We start from the raw sequence: 22,938 nt of genomic DNA, 5'->3' as shown, positions 1-22,938 counted from the left end.
CCCGCATGGCTCAGCAGCTTTCAAGGCAGATGAGAGCTCTGTAGGAGCAGGCTTGCTGAGGACAAAGTACCAGACTTAAGAGTTGTCTCACTAAAAGAAGGCACTGCAAAGTGAGTTAAAAAGTGGCACAGTGGAGTTTGTCATCGTTGCTGATCACTGATTTCCAGATAACCGAGTTCAGTTTGCAAGCAGAAAGAGCACTCTGTCACACGCAACAGCCAGCTGTTACAGACCAGCTCAGCCCCAGTGCTTGATCCTCAAAGACAGCTCAGCAATCACCACAGCCTACAAATCTAAAGATTTTAGAACAGTTCCGTATTTGTCGAATCACAGATTCTTTTCATCTTTGATACCATCACCACTACTAAAGTTTCCATACTCATCATGATCGCTGTGTAACTTCACTCTCTTCAGCAAGCTTATTTTGGAGTCACTGGGTGGGTTTTGAGCACATTTAAACCTGCAAGGTGAGACCACAACAAAGCACACTGGAATTTCTTCACCATCTCTGGAAGTGTGACCTTCTTGACACTATCCACTTGAACACCTGGCTCAAGAACCATTGAAATATGAAATAAATTGCTCACTTTTTGATCCAGACTGTAGGCTAAGATCCACTCCTCCTGCTTGGGGTGGAAGAGCAAACTCTGGATATAAAAGTTCAGACGGTACTTCTGGTAGGTAGCCCCTTCATCAGAGCTGATGAGGATGCTGCTCTCGATCTCTGGATCACTGAGAAGCATGATCTAAATAGAAAAATGGAGGGAAAAGAGTGTTAATGGAAAAGTAAAACTGAACGTCATTTAAAAAGTGAGGTCATACAGCACTGATTCCTATTAGATGTGTTCAGAACTTAGCTCAAGAGTGTAAACAGCCCATAGGATTTCCCACGTAGAATATTTTTTTGTTTTCAGTATTTCACTTCCATTTTATATGGTGATTCATTCATAGATTCATTCAGTGATTCTTTTTAATCATAAATTCAGAAAGCCCAGCAAGAGTGAACAATACTATGTTGACATCAAAGCTGAATTTGGTTGGGTATATCAACTTCAGGCAGCCACACCAGGCTTTTCTGGTCCCTTTCCAGTCTACCAGCTCTTTTCCCAATGTGGAATACTCTCTCCAAAAGTACACAACAGGGCATCTCTGAGATTTAAGGCTCATTATTTGGCAGCTTGCAGAGCTACAAATGGGTGCAACACCGCCCTGAAAACACAGAATGCCTACCTGGATCAGCTACTGGCATCTGAAAATAGTCTATGTGGGTGTGTGCAAACATCAATACATGATCTCATATATCACACTTCCAATTTATACAGTAGGAGATATTCATGCACTCAGTGAACACATTATTTTCCCCAAGCGCGGGAAAGTGTATGACCTCAATTTGTACAGGGAGGAAAACACTTCTGAGACACTAATTTTAATTAGAATATTATTACCAATATTTTTAAATGGGTTGATTCCACGTTATCAGATGGCATGCTCTACATAAATGTTATCAAGAAAAATGTTGTGGAAACATTAACACCATCTTATTAACATCTGGAGAAAACGACATCACATTAAAGCAAATGCCAGTACCATAAAATAAAGGCAAACAGTGGGAAATAAATTAGAGCTGTACTAAACACAGCATGTTATTGATACAATAGCTGAAATAAATATAGAAACTGCCTTTCAGCAGGAAAACAGATCCAGGAACTGCCTTTTTTAGCTAGATGCAGAACGATCAGCTAGAGGAGATCCCACTGCAGTTTTTTACATTCGCATGTCCATGTTAACTTTTCTTATCCAGCTTCACAGAGCTATAGCTTCAATACTACAGTAGGGAAACACATTAATTTTGACAACCAAAATAAGTTTTTAAGAAATGGTGAGACTCTTGGTATGTTAGACCTTGATCAAGCAAAAAAATTTAAGCACTTTTTTAGTCTTAAGCACCTCATTAACTCCATGAAGTCACAAAGGGAAAGTGAATGTAACGTAAATGTGTTTTGATCCTTCCCATTAAGAAATGAAAAGGGCCTTTAAAACTAGAACTGAACATGGTCTCAGGGTGAAGTCACATGTATGAATCCAGAGTGAGGTCTGAGCTCCTTTGACATTCCTCACAAACACTGCTTACCAGCCTCATAAAGCAACCTCCACCTGCTCCCACAGGCAGCCACACCACAAGTCCTGGAAAAGTGCACCTGGGTTGTGCTCTGGTGCACAGAGCATGAAATGGGAAACTTCCCACAGGCAACTCCCTGGGAATTCTTGAGAATAGGTCCCAATGGCATCTAACGAGAGGGAAGCTTTGATATGTTTCTTCTTTCTAATCAGATCAAAATATGGATTTCATTTTGCTCCAAACAAGAAAGGTTTCCCCACTATTTCAAGATATTAATACTTTTTCTGTCACTGGTGACTTAGACTTCAAAGTCATTTTGTTCCCTGTTCATCCAAAGTGTATTTCCTATGCCAGAGAACTGTAGCAGTTCAGTAAAAATCATTTGCATCTGCAGAATGGAAGAAAGCTGCAATATTGCCAATATAACAAGATATTCCAGAGAAATCTTACGTTCAAAAGGAAGGACACTTCAGGAATAAGAAGATTTTCCACCTGATGTTGCAGAAGGTTACAGAGTTAATAATGCTGTATATTAAAAGGTTGATGCTAGAGTTCTGCCCTCAGATAAGGAGCACAAGACAGCCCACAAGCACATAGAACTGATGTGGTACACACGCAAAACATTCATGCTGCCCTTTCACACTCCATCTGCAACACTTCGGTGGATAGTTCAACAAATGGGGCAGATGAGATGGAAAAGGTGTAATGTTTTCACCAGATGGTTCACAAAGCCAGGCAATTTGTTCCTCTGGAAGCATAACAGTGATTTCAAGATCAAATAACAAAACCACCAAGCCAGGAAAATTAACAGCTAGAGGGAAAGCTGGAAGAGTCTAAGAGCTGCCATACCTTGTTGTAAGTGCCACCACATTAGTCACTCACCCCCCCATGCAGTTCGGATATCAACTCTCCATTCTTCCAACTGAGAAAGAAACACACCCAACATCCCTGTTGTCACCCACCCTCCCAAACGAGGCTGATCCTACACAAAGCAGGATGGAAGAAACAGGAGGCTCAATCAGCGTGAAAAACAAAAGGTCATCACCAGTCACGCAGCTGGGTATGGTCCACAGTTTTGTTATGTAGCAAGCAGGAAAAAAACAGTGGGAGACTCTGGTTTGTTTTTTGTTTTGTTTTTTCTCCTGGAAGTTATGGAGGAAGGGGACAACTTTTGGCAGGGGAAATAGCAAGACATTTGTCAAAGGCCCAAAACCTCCACTTCTCATTACGGGGCCAGGGCAGAGGATCCAATCCAGCAGTGATATAGATTAATCACTTTTCATTAAGAGCCAATAAACAAACTCCAGTCAGAACAAGCATTTCTGCCAGTACCCTGTGTTGCCATTTATAATTGCCATAAGGAAACAGCAAAGGAGCACCAGAGTTGCGAATGTAATTTATAGGGTTTTAAGATCTAATACTTTTCTATAATATTAAATTAAATAGCAGTCTTTATTAAAAAGGAAATTACATTTCACCTTGCTACATTCTAGAATATATATATATATACACACATATATAAAACATTATTTTCAGTTGTCATCTTCTCTAGTCTAAGAGAAGAGTGGAAGGGGAGGCAGGATTGATTACTGCTAAGAGCAAGTCCTTGAAAACATACTTAAGCTGAGGTGGTTTATACTATACAGCTTTCCTCTAGAGGCTATAGCCCAAGCTCCAAAATTCAGTGGACAATGAATGGCACACACCAGACAAAACAAACCAGGCTGAAAATCGGACTGAACTTCAGGTTTTTTCTTAGGGGATGAATGCAGAGGAAGAGAGCAGGCTGGTACATGGTGTATCTCCTTTAAAGCAGGAGCTCTCAGGGCAACGATGACACATACAGAACTCTTCTGAATAAAATCCAGTTGTGCAGAACACCAGACACCAGCAGGGGAAGCACACAGAAGGGAAATGATTCAGAGAGGCCACCTTGCAAAAACAACATAAACTACGATGTACAGCCTCAGATCTTTGGCATGTGATCAGGAAACACATCTGGCTCCAAATACTTCAAGGGGATTTATCCCAGGAAATAGGCAGCACAGGTTGCAGGCAGAAAGAACAAGGAGGGGAGGTGTCATGCCTATACCTGCCATGATGTATTTGGCACACAAACCACAGAAGCAGTTAAAGGCACTCTGATTTGTTGGAGAGTATGTAGGACCCTTAAAAGAGCTCTGAAGAAATGCAGAAGTGGGGAGAAGGAAAGTGACACCACATCTCAGCACAAATCCACTGAAATGGCAAGCCCTCTGATGGGGCTAATATAATAAAAACTAAAGCAGGATGTGTAACTAAGATCTGAGTTCCTGCTACCCTGACTAAAATCTCAGGAGTGTCACTGCGTTAATGCAAACACCTTCCTCAGTATTGGTTTCACATAAGCTGTGTCCAGGAGGACAACTCAAGATGGTGACACATTCCGATTCCTCTGCTCCAAGCTACCTGGGCACAAAGATGCCTGTGATCTGGAGTATTGAACCACACCAGTAATGAGCCAGCACACTTCTCATGGGCACAACACTACAACATGCCCAGATTCTACTGGTTTGGAGCTACATGGAGTCTGAACTCATATCTGCCTGCATCTGTCTGATGCCGTCATGCCAAAGAGTCCCCTAGAGCTTGGCACCCGGTTCTTCTCCCAGCATCCTTCATGGTCCTGCCCTCCTTTAACAGGCCTGCTTGGCACATCACCACTACCCTTCCTCTTCCACACCCAAGGCACAAGAACAACCACCCCCACGTCGCCATCATGTTACCTGTATCCAGAGCATCAGATTCAAACACTGATTCACCACTCTTGCTCCCTGTCTCTGTGTTATCCCAGCACAAGAGATCTGCTTCATACACAGCTGGAGCTTTTAATAAACTATCTATGGACAAAAAATGAAACAACCTGCCACATAAAAGGAATTTTTATTAATATCAGTTTTCATTGAATCCTTTTATTTTTCTTAGCCATCGTAAATTTTCAGTGTAAATTACCAAAATGTCTCTTTTTAAATCAGCACAGAGAAGTTTTATAGGGACAATACCTATAGCAGTGGTACCACTGAGCTACATTAGCAAGAAGCATCCCTGTAAATGAATATAGGTAAGTCAGGTTCAAAATAAACGTCTTTTGTTCCCAGAAATCAGTAGATAAACCATTGTGTATTGCTTTGTGATTTTCCCCTTCATTTTAACGTGCTTTTCATAAGAGGTCCTTTTCAGAGGTCCCAGTCACATTCTCATTTACTTATATAAAGCACTATTCTAAAAAGAAATAAAACAGTTAATAATAATTAAAAAAAAAAAAACAAAAAAAAAAAACCACACACTACAAACCATCCAGGCTTCCATAGCTACAAACGAAACCCAAATCCTTAGCAAAGTATTAGCAACTTGCTCTGTAGCATTGCCTCCTAAATCCTCTTCTGCAACTGAAAAGGTAGTTCTGCCAAAAACGATGCTGCAAAAAAAGAAACTTAAGGTTTCATGTTTACAGCTTCATAGCAATTTCCATATTGAATGTACTCAGCTTACATGTAAAGAGGCTTCTTTTTTTTTGCCTCCTTCCACTAGATCCTCAACTCAGAAGCACTTCTTAAAGCCGGGCTACATCTACATTAATCATAAGAAAACATAAATCTGATTTTATCTGATTTTTAAAAGAAAAACTTTTTTTTTTTTTGCTTTCCCATTTTGATTTAAAACATTTAAAGGATTGAATGGTCCCACAAGACCTCTGGAGCTAAGCCTGCTTCCCCACAAAGTTTCTTATTACCTTTGAGTTTAAAAAGCTGAAACATTTCAACAATTTATGCTGAAATGTCAATGCAAAGGGAGGATTTTTGCTTTGTTTGGACTTATGAAGTCTTTTCCTCCTTTTGAAACTAAAAAAAAAACCAAAATCAAATGACATTTAAAGGCTTAAAGATACAAAAAAATCATTTTCTTCCTTCAAAATATCAATTCATCACAAGTATGTTCAATGTGAATAGTTTGGAACTCTCTTAGGTGAAAAGTAATTTTTTACTGTTGAAGCATTTTAGATTAAATGTTTGACCATATAAAACGTCTCCCTGGCAAATATTTGGTTATTTATTCCCCTTGCATTCTTCTCTCTCCTACATCATTACAGCAATTTACTTGCCCTGTAGGCTAAAGGATGCCCTCAGATGTATAGACACAACCTTAACCTCTCAGAACACAGCTACACAGCATACCTGAAGCCCTTCTATCCCAACCCAATGGAGGACAGATGCAACTCATTGCAAAGAACATCTCATCTTTTTTTTCTTCTTCCTTCATCACATGTCACTTAAATTTGAAAAACCCCTTCAGTTTAACTAAATCAGCCCATACCCATCTGAGACAAAAATATACCCATGTCAGAAGTAACTGTCTACTTAGCAGCGAAAGCAACACCCATATAAATCAGCATTAAGTTACAAATATCTTTGCATGATTTGCACTAGTTTAGAAAACATACCTTTACACAAACTTTTACAGAAGATGTTCAGAAATGACTGGATACTTGCTGACTGCCCTGTAGATATACTGACTCCTGCAAAAATCAAAGGAAAAGGGAGCCAGCCTCTGTCTTTCCAGTCACCAAGAAAAAAAAAATGAATCTATCAGTCAGACAGAAGAAGAATATGAGATGGCATTAATAAAAATTTGCTCGAGAGAGAAATCCTGTTTGATTATATACAACCCACCCCACTACTTAGTGATCAGCAGCTGTGACAAAGGGGACATCATCTCTCTGGGAATCTAAAACAGACTTCCATGAAGAAGACAATAGCTTCTGCATAATTACTAACTTTGCACCCCAAAAGGAAAACTATCTTTGCAATCCCTTGTGTCATGGAGTAGCCCAGATTTTGGCTCCTTCTTGCCTCACATGGGCTCAAAAACTTCCTTAATGTTAAGGATAACCTGTAGGCATCCATCAAGCAGTGAAGGTGCACTGAGCTTTCATGAGAGATAAATTGTCTGGACCTAGCCCATTTCAACTTCTTGTAACTTGACTTCTTATTGCCCAAAATTTAACATTAATAACAGATTTAATTAATGAATATAGCACCAGATCACCATCTCCCAGAATCATAACGCTGTAATCTTAAAGGATGAAGTGCACTGCACTCACTTTATAAGGGTTTATGAAGCATGTGTTATAAAAGTACCTCAACCATAAGGCTTTTATACCTTGGCACTCATTTCAATACAATCCCATAAAATCCAAGCAATCTTTAAGTGTTAAAGGTGACTTTCACTACTGTATTTATTATTGGATAATGAAAAATGAGTCAGACACCCATAGAAAGAGAGCAATGAAACAGACTTTCCTGGGACTTTTGCGTTGGGTCTACATTACATGTACCGTGACCAAAGAACCAAATAGCTCTCTCAAGACCTTTCAGGTACTTCATATTATTCTGTCTCCAGAACTTCCTATCAAGAATTACAGATCAACCCCTACTCTGCAGTATCCCATTGTTTCTCACTGAACTTTCCCGATGCCAACTGCTGTTTCTGTAAGCATCAAACTCCCATGAAGGACCTCCTCCATAGACTCCTCCAGCTGTGCTGGACACTGCAGTTCTCTACTCCGGTAAGTTTGTTTGAGAAGACAGCATAGATCTCTGACATTAACATCAGTGGGAGCCCATTTTGTCAACCAGAAATGATGGAAGCATAAACCTGCTGTCTGAACAGCACACCCTCCCCACCAGGATCAAGCTTCCCAGGTTCACTGTTAACTTGAAAAGCCCCTCAGCAGGATCTTGGTACTGTCAGAAATAAAACCAAGAGCTTGAGCTACAACCAACCAAATATGCACCTGTCTCAACAGAACTTGGAACCAGTAGTTCAAGGGAGCATAAATCTGGCCTATGAGGATGGACAACCTACATGCATGAGATACTAGTACTAAAGATACTCAGGCACTAAGCATGCAATTGGAATATATAGTCCCAGCGTGTGGTACATGCAGTTGGCTCAGTCAGGGAAGAGTACACATTTAAGATTACAGCATCTCAGTAATTCTTTCATTCACTTCCTGTAAAAATTAAAAGGGATGGAGATGACAGAAAGACTTCGGGGACACTCTGAGATAGAGCAGTTTGGTGGCTAAAGAATGATTACCTATTGTCCTCCTGTTTGAAAATCCATAGGAGAGATATCTTATGTTATTAACTCTGAGAAAATAGATTAGTAAAACACAATCAAATGAGGACCAGCACCACCTTGCCTTTTCTAAAAAGGTGGACATCAGCCCTCCATGTACAGTTACAGTGAATAACCTTGGTTAATCTTTCTGATCTCTATTGTTTCTCATATTTAATTATATCCAGATTACAATTACAATTAATTGTTCAGATTTGTACAAAATTAAAATACGCTCTTGGCATTGCAGGCATACCTGCCATAAATTACCATACCAAAACAAAACACATCGCAGAATTCCCAGCTCACACACCCTATGGAGAGAGCACTTCATTTAATTACCACCTTGAGCAGCTACACAAGAGCACAGATGCACCTTGCAGGATGCCCTGGGGATAAGGAGCAAATCAAGGCTAAATTGGATACAATGCAAGAGCTCCTCAAGGAAAACCACTCAGCCATTCTCCTTGGCAGGTGGGAAATGGAAATATATTATGGCTGCAAGGCTTAAGCAAAATCAGAGCTGGGAAAAGAACTCAGATACTTTAAGTCTGCCATCCTAACCTGTCCACAACACCAAATCCCAGGCTGCATCCAATTTGCATGCACAGGAGTGGAATAAGCCATCATGCTAGACCCAACAAAGCAGAACATCTCATCTTTGTTTTACTGCTAAGCAGGTCAGAACAACATGACTCCCTGTTTTGTCTTGTCTTTTGGCACTGGACACATGTACTTTTCACTTTTAATTACAAGGCACAGCAAGCATTTTCTTGTTAAATTTCAGGTGCCAGTGGGGATGGAAGCCATCCAAAAAGCATGTGTTTGACCTGGCAAAGAGTGACGGATTGGCAACAGCCACATGTTTCGTTGTAAAACCTCCTTGTCACAGCAAGGCAGATTTTAACCAAGGTTACTCCATCCCATTATATTCTTTTTATAGCTGCACATTCTCCAGCTCCCCACAGATCATCAGAACAAAGTCCTCTGCCACAGTCATCCCATCTTCCTAAGGCCACTTTGGTGCTGTGTGCTGTTCAGCTATTTGCCAATGGCTTTTCCATATCGCAGCATGTTCATGCATAAGTCCCCTATATGAACCACCAAATGGGTTACAAGCATCACCACTTATGGCTGGTTTTGATATAAGCAGTCTGACCAGCACTTCCATGACTGGGCCTGAACCAGAAGGAGAAGGAATCCCAGCTGGTGACCTTAGGCAACAACCAGTGCTTCCACCAGAAAAACAGACACCAAATCGGGAGAAGGGAAATGTAAAGCTTCTGATCTATATTATGCATTGCTCTGGAGTCTGGTATTTCTGCATAGTACAGTTCTGCATGATGCTTTTTAACTCTTTTTGGTTTACATAGGAAATCCCTAACTGTCACAACATCTGACACATTGTTTTGTAGTCACCAGCTTTTTCTAGTGACATGAAACAGCTCTGATCCCAAACTGTGTGTCCAGAAAGAGAAAAGCAGCATTCACTGTTGTAATTATATGCTATTTGAGTAAATGCACGGTTTTGCTATTCTCCATAGAACTACAACATAATTTTCACCATGATGGTAACTTACCAAGTAAGCAGAAATAGTTACAGAAAATAATGTTATCAGTAAAGAGAGGCTGTATGCACCACAGCTGCTGAAACTGAGAACATCATTTGTAAAAACACTCCTCTGATTATCAGTCTCACTTGGGAGAACACTTATATGTGGGAATAAGTTTACTCACAGTAGTTGCCCCATTACAGAAAACAAAGAGATGTGCATGGATAGTTACTCATGGAGGGAAACTTCTGCAGCCCATATACAGCAGTCTACTTTATCTGAGGACAGTAGAGTGTTTCATGACTCTTTAGAAAAATAAAAATTGTATTATCTATCTCCCTTGAGGCCATTAAACCTGAATACAATTTCAAATGCATCATTGCTTCTTCTCTGCTTACACACTTTATTTTTCTGCTTTTTAGACAGATTGCAGAGAGAACATAGACAACAGTCAGCTTTATCAATGCTCACAACCAGATGCTAATGATCTATCTCAATTTACTAACCTGGTATCTATTACTCATGTCACTCACTGTCCCTAAAGTATTTCTCTTCTTAACAGCCTCCCACTGAAGGAAGTCGAGGATGTAGGAGAAGGTCTATCCATTTTCTGGATTGAAGACTAAGGCCCCCAAAAATTAAAGGTTAAGGTTACAAAACATGATGGCATTGCAGTACTCTGCGCAGTAGCACCCAGCTGTGGCTGCAAGCTCCACACACTAACTCACATGTCAGGGATCCTAATATATTGGAAGGTTCAGGACTTAGGAACAGGATTCACAACTACCAGCTCACTGGCTTTGATGTTTTCCATTACATTTGCAAAATGAGCTTCCAGTGATACAGTCCTTGCCGGTTTATGGTAGAAGTCCTGTCTGCAATTACACACCAAGAAGGTGAGCAACTGCACCAGTGACACTGAAACACAGCTGCCAAGTCCTGTTCCAAGAGGGTCACTGATATCTCGCAGCCTTGGGAAAAATGACGTATTTTCCTTTCCATATCTTTCCATGCACACACACGCCTCCCCTATTAGCCACCTCACACCTGTGGGCAGAGTGCTCAGAACTGTCCTTGGCTCTCAGACCAGGACAATTAAAAACATTAACTCTGCCATGGGGTTTTATCTTCTTGTTCTTAAACTAAGTCCAAACAATGACTGTGCTAGCTATGAAAAAGAAAGGTTTGTAACTGCATGAAGGAAAATTAACTAGTTTTTCGTCAAATCAGTACGGGGACAAACGTTTTATCTGCAGCACAACCCTGATACTTTGTTTTAGGAATAAACTGGCAAAAAGATCCAGTGCTGCTTAGGAGAAAGCATTTTACACAAAGTTGATCACATCAGAGCTGAAGTCAGAGTTACTGCACTTACACTATAAGAGGCAGATGTGCACACATGGCAGAAAGTGAGATGGGGTCCCGACCCTTCAACTGCCAGCACGTACCCTGCAGACACTGCTCATCTATTCTACTAAAAATGAGAATTCACTCAATGAGTAATGCTGGATTTCCTTATTCTTCACTTTGGAAAATAATGAAATAAAAAAACATTTCGCTAAACATTGCTGGGTTTGAGGGTTGGGGTTGGCAGGGCAGTTACTTTCCTTAAAGAAAAATAACTGTATTCTGATGAACCAGCTCATATCACTAAAGATCAAGGTCAGACCATTACACAGCATTCAAAAGGACCCACCTGCCCCTTTTCCAAGAGCTGCTCTCCACCCATTCTATTATTTTTCCTCCTCTTTAATAACAGGACATGCTGACTCATTATTATTGATTGATTACCCTGCTGTCTGTGAAGCACCATTCCCCTTCTCATTAATTCAAAACTACCTCATTTTTCATACTACATAAATTAATATATGATTGGAGCTGCAGCAGCGAAGGAGGTGGCCATGTTTCACAGAGAGGTAGGGAGGGTAGAGAAAGTAAGGAGGTCTCACAAACCCGCCCTACGTCAGGATCTGCAGCTGTGCCCGCCCTGCTGACAGGCTGGGTGTTAAGTACAGGATGTGAAGGATCCCAGCAGCCCCTCTTCCTCCCTGCAGCCAAGACAAGGCACTCCGAAAGCTCACACAGGTCCACTCCAACCACTCCACAAAAGCAATGGCCATGCTAAGCGGCAAGATTGCAGCTTTATTTTAGTGGATATTATAACTTCTGATCTGTCCTTTAACACTTAATAGCTAAATTAGAGCAAGCTACCTTATTATTAGACACTGGCAGTTAGCTCTTCGAAGTCCAGATCTAAAAGTGGATGTGACCTTTCCAGTTTTACCACATCTCCTCTCCTTACAGCCTCAGACCATCCCCTAAGGCTCTGCAGGACCCTGACTCTAGCGATTCAAGGTGAAGCAATCAGAAAGAGCAACAGGAGAGATGGGCTGACTTCTGGAAGCCAGACACGGAAGCCCTGTCACACATGTGCACCAGTATCCTGCCAAGGTGATTCTTACCCCAAAACTGGCCTTTTTTTTCCCAAAACATTGTTTGCAAGTCATAGAAAAACAAAGCTGAAATATTGGCTTGGGTTTTTCCCATCTTGCCCCCTCACAGTCTGACTCCACAGCCATTCCAGTAGACAAACAAGTGCAGTGACACTCTCTTCAACCAATCTTAGGTTTTTTTTAAAGATGATGGGACAGGGAATTGTATGTTTAAAGTGGTAGATACCTACATTTACCACCACAAAGAGTGCTCACCTACTCTATTTTGCACACAAAGCAATCTCAGGGAAGTCTGCCTGGTAAATAAGCCAAGTCAAAAGGGTTTGAAATCTGATTTGCCTTTCCCTAAAATCTATATCTGCTTTCATCCAAGTGGCCAATTTTTTCCCAAAGCCACAGACGGCATCTAAATAGAGATTTCAGGGTCACAGTTCCAGTCCTTGGTGGATAAATGGCAATAGCAAGTGTCTGTTTTTTTCTTATTTCTCTTAAACATCTTCTGTCTACATGCTTACTTTTATCAACCAGACTTGCAATATCTGTGAAGACTAAAATGAAATTTATTTGACAAAACATTTTTAATAAAGCCAACTTAACCCTCATTTTATTCTCTACATTTATTAATTAAATTCTGCTTTAGGTTTCCATTTGCTTTCAGTACTTCAGCAGTAATGTGTATTAGATGAGTTCATAAACCTATGAAAAATGCAAGTAAAAGCTCTTGGGATGCGTAAGTGCAAAGACATGAAATGCAGATTCAGAAAGGCACACACAGGCAAACTCAATTCTGGAATTTCATAATACATGATTTTTTTTTTTTCCTTATGAACACTGAAATGATATGTTTCAATGTAGTATCTTTAAGATAGGTATAAACAGAAACCCATCTCTCTTGTAACCTTCTTTTTTCCACCCTCATTAAATAGTGCCATATGTGAGCCTTTTGTTAATTATCTCAATTGTGTTTATTTTTAGAAGCAGCTGATGAGCAGTGTGTTGGGTCCAGTGGGCTTTGGGGTTTTTTGTTTCTTTGGTTTTTAATACATCTACTTTTTCAGAGAATTAACTGAAAAAGGCCCAAGAATCTCTAGTTTGCATGTCCACGCATACTGAGAGTCAGCCTTCCCTGGAGTACAATGATCAGATTGTCCCTTTTTTAAGAAAGCAGAAAACTTCTGTTGGGGATCTCTCATAAGATTGGGTCCCAATTCTGTGCTGTATGTGCTGACAAATGGTCACATCCCATATCCCAGAGATGCTACACAACCTTCATTTATCTCTATGATTTCTATCAAGTCAGAAATAGTAACATTAAAATCTGTAAAGGAACAGATAGTAGTTCCTTCTTTCTTTAAGCACAGGAGCCTATAGGTCAGGTCAGGTCCTAGCGTGACATCTGACATGCCAGGCCCCATAGCCCCAGGCTGCAGCAGGGCAGAGCACCCTTGCACAGGAACCCCTTGACTAAAGATCCACAGGAAGGCACAATCTCCAAATATAATAATAAACTTTTTTGTGCATACTGAAAAAGATCCTATACATTTAGGGTATTCTAACAACACCCATATTTTGCCTTTACACCTCAACATCCTCCATGCATTGATCTTGAACCATGTTTGAAATCACTAATAAACTAAGTCATCCGGCATCGGGAAACAATATTTCTTATGTATGAAAGGTCAGAGAAACTTACAGAGTAAATATGACTTTTCTAAATTTAAAAGAGACAAAAATCCCCTCAAAAGGAGAAGTTCCTAAAATTATTTTCTCCAGGTATTACAACACACCTGCAACTCAAGAGACCTTTTCCACACAGTTTCTGGTCATGGTTCTGCAAACATTTACAAAAATTCTCTATTTTCTTAGGTGACAAATTCAAGCTGAATTCGTCAGAAAAGTAGAGAGAATCCCATGCACAACAGCTCATAAGAGTCCATCTAGTAGATAAAAACACGTCATGTCACACATCCTCTGATTCTGCGGGTGACCTTGTGGATATCATCTTTGTTTCACCAGTAAGTGAAGAAAAATGTTACTTCTCCCACCCTTATCCTCCTATTTAAATTGTCAACTCTGGAGACTGACATTGACTGTCCCTGGAGTGTATTTATGACACAGAATACACTAAGATGTTAACCAGATCACAGTTACATTTGTACAACCCACTGGTATAACCAGAGCAGATAAATCTGAGCTCACCTAATCCAGGTGCTGTGTTTTAGAGCTACAGCCTTTCTTGTACAGCAATGGACAGGTTCTGCCCACGCAGGCTCTGGACTGATTGGCATGGGTTTTGGAGAGCCGAAAAGCACAAGAACATCACACGCAGCTCAACAGGTCCAGAGAAGGAGTGCACGAAGAGATAATTACAACTCCATTTGCAGCTCAGGTAATTAAGGCCTTGTCAATGGCAGCTGCAAAACCAAGAGCTTTTTAGTAACTGTATTTCACTGGGCTGCAGGGAACGATCAGGGATGAAAGACAGTAGAAACAACTGGTTCTATCACTCCTGCCCTGTGGCTCTAACTCAGCCCCTTTGCCTTTGTGTTACAAATACGTTTCCTGAGATCACACCAGCAAGTGCCAGTTTGCAACACATGCTGTTTATCACAGTGTCAGGATAATAAGGAAAAAGGGTCCAACAAAACCTTCCATCTGCCAAATGGTTTTAGGATACTCCAGAGCTCAGTTTCTCACTGATATCTTGGGATGCAACCCTAGGAAAAAGCAGCAGATGACTAATGGGAGCTGTGGCAAAGGATGGCAGCTCAGTTCGGGCTGGGTTAGCAAAGATCAGGTGCATGTTGGAACCACTGCTTCATCAGCAGCATTTGATGAGTAAGGAGAGAACAAAATGCTGTGGAATTCCCTTTGGGATCAAATGGACTAAGAAATAAAGTCAAAACCAAAATCTGTTTTGACCATGGTTCTGCCCTGAGGCACCAATCACAGTTGAAGGATTCCCTTTGGAGATACATGAGGCCAGGCCAGGATTTGCTCTCGGTCACTCTCTAAGTAAGCAAGAAAAAATAAAAAGGAGGTCAAAGCGACTTGCACTCATTTATGATCTCCAACTGCTGTAACAGGAGGTGTCACTCCCAATGTGCTAGCTAGTTTCCAGTCAGGTAAATGCATTCCTCTGCAGTTTCAATATTACAGTCACAATTAAATTCTTGCTTCATTAACCTGAACTGCAACGCAGCATTGCTCTCTGCCAGCTCATAAACAGTTGCCATGCTTCATCCCCAAGAAGCTGCACAGAAACAAACAAATCTAATTACATTTCGCTTTCAGAGCTTCTGACTCTCCAAATACATCTAAACGTTTCTCATTCTGATGGGCCAAGTTTGGAGGCATGACTAGGTATCAGAGGTGCCACACGCCTTTGGCTTTTATAGCTTCAGTGATTTGGACTGGCCCTTTATTTTGACTTTATGACAGCTGGGAAACTAGTCTGCAAAACCATTTTCTCAAAGCTCTTTAACTGAGCACCATAACTTTATTTCTGCTTTCTGCTGTTTGCAACTAGTGTTCAAATCCCTTAGCTAGAAGGTCTATCTATAAATAAAATCTCTAATGCTTCAGTTCTGCTATAAGGGAAAAATGGGGGAATCCACATTTCAGTCACTGCACCTGGATGATATTTCTGTGCAGAGAGTCGGCATAAAAGGCTTCAGACCTTTTAATTCTTCAAGTCATCACCTACAACAACGATGGTAACAGCGCAGGAGAAAAGCTAAATGTGACTGCACCCAGTTGAACTGCAAAGCAAATTCATGAAGGAAGGTATTTCTAAGACATCACAACTGGCATCTCAGATCTTAAATGCAATCAGGACCTCCTGGTTATCCACATCTCATCTGAGCAGTACCCTATACAGGCAAGTGCTTTTTGGTTTGATTTTGTCAGAGTTGTCATTCACTTCCTTTTTCCTCTCTTCATTTTCTTTTAAATGCTTTTTAACCCCATCCTCTCAACCTCTACAGGAATCCCAAGGGCAGAAAGTGAAAACTGGATTTTCAACTACACACCACCTTCACCAAGAATATTCACTATTCACAGAACATTTAATGGAAAAAGTAACATGTGAAATCTACATCAACAATTCCTTGAGATTCAAAATTGCACCTCAGTGTCTGCAAGGAGCAGTGCTTCAGATACATGGGACTTCCATTCTTCTTTCTGCACCCTTCGGAAGGACTTTGCATCCCTCCATGAGGCATCAATTCTAAAATGAATCCTGTTATTGTCAATCAAGAAGAAAGCAAATGTTCTTGGGATGAGGGATCTCAACCAGCAGGCCAATCCATGCTAGAGAATAGGGACTTGCAGAACTTCAGCTCCAAAGCAGGGCCATTTTGAAGTGCAGGCAGTTAGTGAAAAAAATCGCAGGGTTAATTTTTTTGTGGAAATTATCCAATTTTCTATCAGAAAGTTTTCAACAACCAAAAGAAAAAAGAGGTAGAAAGAAAATGATAATTTAAAAAGTCAAGAGAAATGTTCTTATTAAAACAGAAGAGGCTTTTCCACTTAGTGCTTTGCAAGAAATAAACAATTTTAATTCCCACACTGCTGTGAAAATCTGCCTCTAGTAAAATGTAACTAATGCCCAAAATATAGCATTAAATTAAAGGTCAGCAGGGAACTGAGATCCCTGCCCAGCAGAGAATAAGCAGCCTTTGTCATGTGCCTTAAGACAGACCAGAGGCTATAGAGGAGAAAAGGCAAAGCTATGCTTTTTGCAAGTCTCAGCTTTTCTGAGCATTCAGCCATCTGCCCTTAAATCCCATTCATCTGTGAAGAAGAAGTGCTGCTAAACAAATATGAAAGTTTCTCCTTTCCGAAGTTCACCACAGAATTATCAGGCTTGTTTCAATCTGTGTGTCAATGGGGCAAAGCAGATGCTGCTCATGTGGCCTCTCAGGCGAACAACTGGGTGGGCAGATGCACTGAAGGGGAAAATGTGTCCTGGAATACACTCTGCCCATTAGAGCATCTTCATGGTGGTGGAAGTGTCAAAACCACAGGCTTCTCACTAGGACCCAAAACAGTAACTCTTTAGAAAGCCATGGCCCCCAGGCCTTCAGAGCTCTCTGACTGTTCCATGTAATGATCACCTGGAATTTCATAGTATTAATGAGAACTCAGTGTAGATTTTCTTGATGCAAATACAAGCCCCTAGTGTGCAAATGAAAGAAGAAACAGCCCAAGCACCTGCAGGAGAGCAGATACAAGTCTGGCAGTTTCAGCTCCCAGCAGCATAGGCTGTATGCACAGTTACAAAGTGGTGTGAAACCCTGAGCTCGTTAGTTCTTAGGAGATGAGAATTAGCAGCACGACTGCTCCACATGAAGATGAAGTAGTCTCGGCTCATGGCAGGAAGAATTTCTCCTCTGGTGCAGCCAGAGGCTAGGGATTCACATTGGGCTGCAGCCTGCTTGACTCTTTGTTATGTCGGCACTCTGAGGCGGTCTCATTTCAAATGATGGGTGCTTTCAGATCACCAAGTTGGCCCTGATCACTCACAATGGTACTTGACAGGCAAGAGAAATCAAGGCTGGGAAGAAGTATTCTCAGTGACTTCTTGTAGTATTTGCATGTTTGTTATATTGATTTAATTATAATGGCAAACCTGAAACCTCAAATTAGACAATGGCAAAGTGTGTTTTCCAAATACCTTCTTGTGATGTCTAGGAGTTGGACAGCCCTTAGCTCCAAAACCAGCAATCAGCAGGTTGGGTCAGCAGACAAAGTGGCCTCTAAATGCCAAACGCCAGCAGAGCCAAGCGGTGCCCAGGGAGAATTCCAGCTGGCCTGGATTTATCACCATGATGACCAGAGAGATTGTATTTCTTCAACTCTTCCCCTCTCAGCTGCCTTTTTTCTCTTCAGGCATAAAGCCGTGATATCTCTGTGGTGATTTTGCCCACTGACAAACACTAGTGCCTGATGTGTTTCACTGAGGAGCAAGGGGCAGGACTGATCGACCAGCTGCTTCCAGGCTGCTCCAACATTTGTCAGTCTGCTGTGTCAGGAAAGATATGTCAATACTCAGCAGGACACCAAATACAGACAGGAGTAACATCAAACACCCTCTTGAGGCTCTCCTGTTAGGGATGGGAGACACACACAGGAGCAGCTTACAAGGAAGAGTAAAGAGAACATGAAATGAATAAAATTGACTAAACATATAAACCAAACTGAAACAGAAGTTTTGAGCTCGAAAAAGAAAGGCAAGTGATACATGAAGCTAACCGAGGACTTGTTTTTGCATCAGTGTTACATAGCTGCTGCACAGAAATTAACTTCATTGAGGACAGAATAAAACCCAAAGAGAATTAAATAAATAAGTATTTTAAGGCCTAGGTCATCAAATCTCACATCCACATGTAGCACATGTTCCAGAATTTCACCAAATTATTCCTACATTAAGCTCAATATTTCTTCCAGAAAGGAATCCTCTTCGTAAGAAAAGGGTGTTGGAGTGACATAATGCAGGAGGGTAAGGTGTGCATCAAGCGTGGCTTTATTGGGACAAAGCAGGAAGGGGAATGACACAGGCTCCCAGAGCATGGGTTGTAGCCATGCCTCACCCATCTGCTCAGCTTCTGCATTTCTGGCCTTATCTGATCTCCCATATTGCAATAAGCAGAGATGTTGGTATTGAGAAATCAGTGTCCCACCATGACCTGACAGCACTGAGCAGTGAAATACAGTAGAAGCTTCCAAAAATTTTGCAATATTCCCACTAAATTTTTTTTAAAGAAATTAGAAATAAAAAGCTTTTCTTTTAAAAGAAGAAAGAAAAAAGCCAGTGTTTAAATCCTCTTGCCTCTTAAGTGAGCCCAGAGTTATGCTACAATTCAGTTAAATGATGTTTATATAACTGGCATTTGGCTGAATGCATAATTCCTATTTAACAGCTGAAGAGAGGCATTTTGGGCCTTCAAAGAAATCTGACAGGTAATTCCCACTGTAGTTCTGCAGGGTAGCTGAGAGGTAATTATCCTTCTCACTAGTAAATCAATTAGGAACGAATGTATGGAAAGCTTTTCCCCTCCTCCAAGTAACTGCTAATCCTCTAAGCGCTAATGAGCTGACAGGGCTAGCAACAGTGTGCAAAGCCATCACAAATCGACAGGAGCTGCGAGGTGTGCAGGGTCCCATCTACCTGGGAGCTAATGCCTCAGGAGAGGATATCTTGCCTGGAAAGTGTCTGCATGATTTACTGTGTGTGCAAAGGCCCTGTGAATGTGTTGCTTTTGATATCTCCCTCCCCATTTGTTGCCTCAACCAAAGACAATTTTTGATGCTCGCTAGACATCACTGCATCGTGTTCAACTAGTCAGCACTTGTGCTGTTAAAGGTGAAACACAAGGATCCAGACTTTCTCTACTGGGCTTCAATTCACCTGTTGCTTTGTGATTCATTATTCTCTAGGAGATCACGAAAAAACATGATGTTTACCCTGCAGGGCACCATAACAGCATTCACCCAGAGAGACTCTGAGAAGACTGCATCCCAAGTTCATTTTTTGCGGTTCACAACCTCATGAATCTGTAAGGGGTGGGTGGACAGTAAACCTGATACTGAATTCAGCAAATCCCAGATGCTCCAACCCAGTGACACCTTCTCCAGGTATTTTTCAAATGCTGCATGGATGTTTGGAATTGCTTAGATTGTCAAAGCAGCAGAGTCAGCTCTGGGTTCAGACATATCAGCACTTTAGCCATGCTCACTAACAGTGTCCATATATCTATAACAGGTAGAAGAATGAAGAACAAGTTGTTCCCACAGCAGCCAGCACTGAAGTTGGTTTCCTATGGGTTTTCCTTACAGCTTGTTTCTCAATTTCAAAAGCTTTTAGATAGGGAGAAGTAGGAAGACAGGCAGATAGGTCCAGGAATCAGTTCCTTAAGACATAACACCAAAAAAAAATTCTTAAAAATTGTCATCTGAAATAATAAAACAGCAGGTAAAGATAGGTGTGCATGCCACTAGATGGTGAAATTTAGGTATTATTAATTCAAAAAAAACACAAACAAACAAACAAAAAGACTGCTAATCTGTAAAGCTCAATAGCTTGAGAAATTGCTAGAAGATAATTGTATATCCTAATACTCTAGTTTGTGAGTGAGACTTTACACCAGTGACGTAGGATTTGTAACTGAGCATATTGCCTCTGATTTTGGGTGGGCAGAGTTGCTCTGGAAACAGAAGAAGGAGAATTAACTCTTCAGTGGCCAATATGTTGAATATGAGGGGTGTGAAGGCCAGGAAATCTCATTACAAAGCATCTTCCTTCCATTTTGCTCAGGAAAAAGTCAAGGTTGTTTTAATGAGAATTCAGCTTCTGCATCAGAAAAAAATATAAGCTATGGCCTGCCCACTGCATTCTTCCTCTCCTCTATACATACACATATATGGTTGTCAATAGTAATCAGGGTTCTGGCTTCCTAAGGTTACACACAAACAAACATAAATCCTGAAACCTATGTAGACTGACCATTACTACAATAGTAGTGATATGAGCACTACAAGTATCAAGATACTAGTTTGGAAACCTACTGATGGAGATGGGCAGTTTGGAAGTGATCAAGTGGAATGGGCTGCACCCCATCCAAACACAACTCCCCTGCCAGCAATTAGCGACGTGCTGCAGCCCTCCCACACTCATTTCTGTGGGTGGCTGAAAGCATCTCTGTCCCACTATGTTCTTTTAATCAACACAGGCAATAATTTTAAACCAAAAAGGCACTGAGTAGAAACTCCTGGGCTGCACTCTGTGAGCCACCTGCAGCCCTAATTGCATCACGTGGGAAGCATGAGCAGGGGGTTTTAAAGCTATGACCTCATCTTCTCTCCTACACATTCAAATCAAACCTTAGGTCTCCCACCCACTCTCCCAGGCATACTCTGCTTTCAGCCCCCTTACGTGATGCAACCAATGAAAATGTCATTTACTTCTTTACCTCCAATTTCCAGCTAGGGAAAGCATAAAGAGGAAAAGAGTCGAATGTGGAAATAAATGTGTTTTACTCAGTATTTCTTTTAATGAGATAGAGAAGGCAGGGAGAGATGTATTAGCCAAAGTGTAAGCTGGAGTGCCAGAAATGTTTGTGTGAGTTCAGCTTCTTTAAAGGTATAACAGGCAGAAGCAAATAAAAGCAACCCTTTTATTTCTCCAACACGTTCAGCAGGAGATAAAGCACTCCATACCCATCACAAGTAAAACAGACATAGTTCTACTGGATTCCATGGAATTGCACTAGCACGACTTAGACTGCAAATTCAAGCTCTTGTGAATTACCAACAGATCTCACTTTAGGATCATAATTCCTCTCAGAATGAACAGAATGCTGTAATTTAGTTTCTATAGCTACCACCTTGATGGCTCTCCCTTACCTTCCTCTTGTTAGTGGGGCTGACATAAAGGTAGCTCAGCACAGTCTTCAGGCCTACTTTGTCATTTAGCTTTTCATAGGTAGTGCCATAGTCTGTTGACCTGGAGAAAAGAGGAGACAAAAAGAGTTTGCGGTTATTAGAGCTCAGGGGATGGGAAGGAAAGGACTGTGTGAACAGGTGCTCAAAGTTACAGCTTAAGCTTTACTATCCTTAAAACCTGAGCTTTTGTGTTTCATTCAGGGTGGGCAGCAGAAAAGAGAAGAAAACTTGAGTCCTTTGGGGTGGAGTCTGTCTCTGCATCAATTGATCCTAGACACCTGGGGAGCTGTGGTGCACCCGTGAACATGGATTTTGGGGGCAGGCTCTGCTCTCGTGTGCTGGTGGGGGTTCCAAATGATATCTACATCAGAGGACTGATCTCAGCAGCACCCTTAGCACCAATTCTCTTTTCAGATAAATCCAACAGAAGAATCCAAATTAAACCCATCAACAGTTTTATTTAAGTAGGCTGATTTTTGACTTGGAGATGGGGATCCAAATGTGGCTCAGAATTGTAACAGCTAAACTCGTGTGTAGATAAAAATGTACCTAAACTGGCATCTTGAGTCCTCAGTCACCCCCATCCTACTTTGTGCCAGGAATTTAATTTTTCTGAGTTACAAAGACAGATTCAGGCCCCTACACTAGCAAATCCCCCTCAGAGGAGCAGATGATCTGGGGGTGGCATTACCCATTCGTGACTGGGGAAAAGGGCTGCTTCGTCAGAGAGGGTTTTCTGTAGCTGCTTCCTCCTCCTCATTTGTGGGCATGTTGGAAACCTTACTTTGCCCTTCTTGTTTCTCTGCTGTTTTCGTATTCTGCTTTTCCTAAAAAAAACTAGATTTTTTCCTACCAGAACAAATCAACAGCTATCTAGTACAGGATCGCACAACTGAAGAGTGATGAGCACAAGCTTGTTTTTAGGAGGGGTGTCACAACCCACATGAAAAGCCCACCCACTGCATCCAAACTGTGGAGAAAGCCTGGCCTCTGACCCTACACAGCTTCTATCATGTGGACAGAGCAAACACGATCCTTATGAGGTGGACAAGAAAAAACCCTCACAAAAAGCCTACCTGGACATACCTATGATTCTATTAGAATGAGAATTCATGGCCCCAGCCCTCCTCTCTACACACACTTTTTACTATATAGATTATTAGAGAATATGTAGCAACTCAGTGCCTTTCCCAGTAACCAGCCCCAGTAA

The 22,938-nt window shown here is 41.2% G+C and overlaps 1 protein-coding gene across 1 annotated transcript in view; it reads right to left on the bottom strand.

Annotated features, from left to right (window-relative positions):
* The window catches only part of SORCS3 (sortilin related VPS10 domain containing receptor 3), a gene marked incomplete at its 3' end in the record, with an annotated part of 288,234 nt that overhangs the window by 136,371 nt on the left and 128,925 nt on the right, over nucleotides 1-22,938 (bottom strand). Inside the window, exons 3-4 of the mRNA XM_082053085.1 lie at nucleotides 21,690-21,789; nucleotides 588-746 (exon numbers count right to left, since the gene is read on the bottom strand). Of these exons, the coding sequence (XP_081909211.1) occupies nucleotides 588-746; nucleotides 21,690-21,789 (259 nt within the window). The remainder of the gene's footprint in view (nucleotides 1-587; nucleotides 747-21,689; nucleotides 21,790-22,938) is intronic.

Source organism: Streptopelia decaocto (assembly GCF_964273445.1).
Source record: "Streptopelia decaocto genome assembly, chromosome: 5".
Lineage (NCBI taxonomy): Eukaryota > Metazoa > Chordata > Aves > Columbiformes > Columbidae > Streptopelia > Streptopelia decaocto.
Note: the sequence above shows the minus strand (reverse complement) of the source record. Positions and strands in the feature narration are given on the sequence as shown.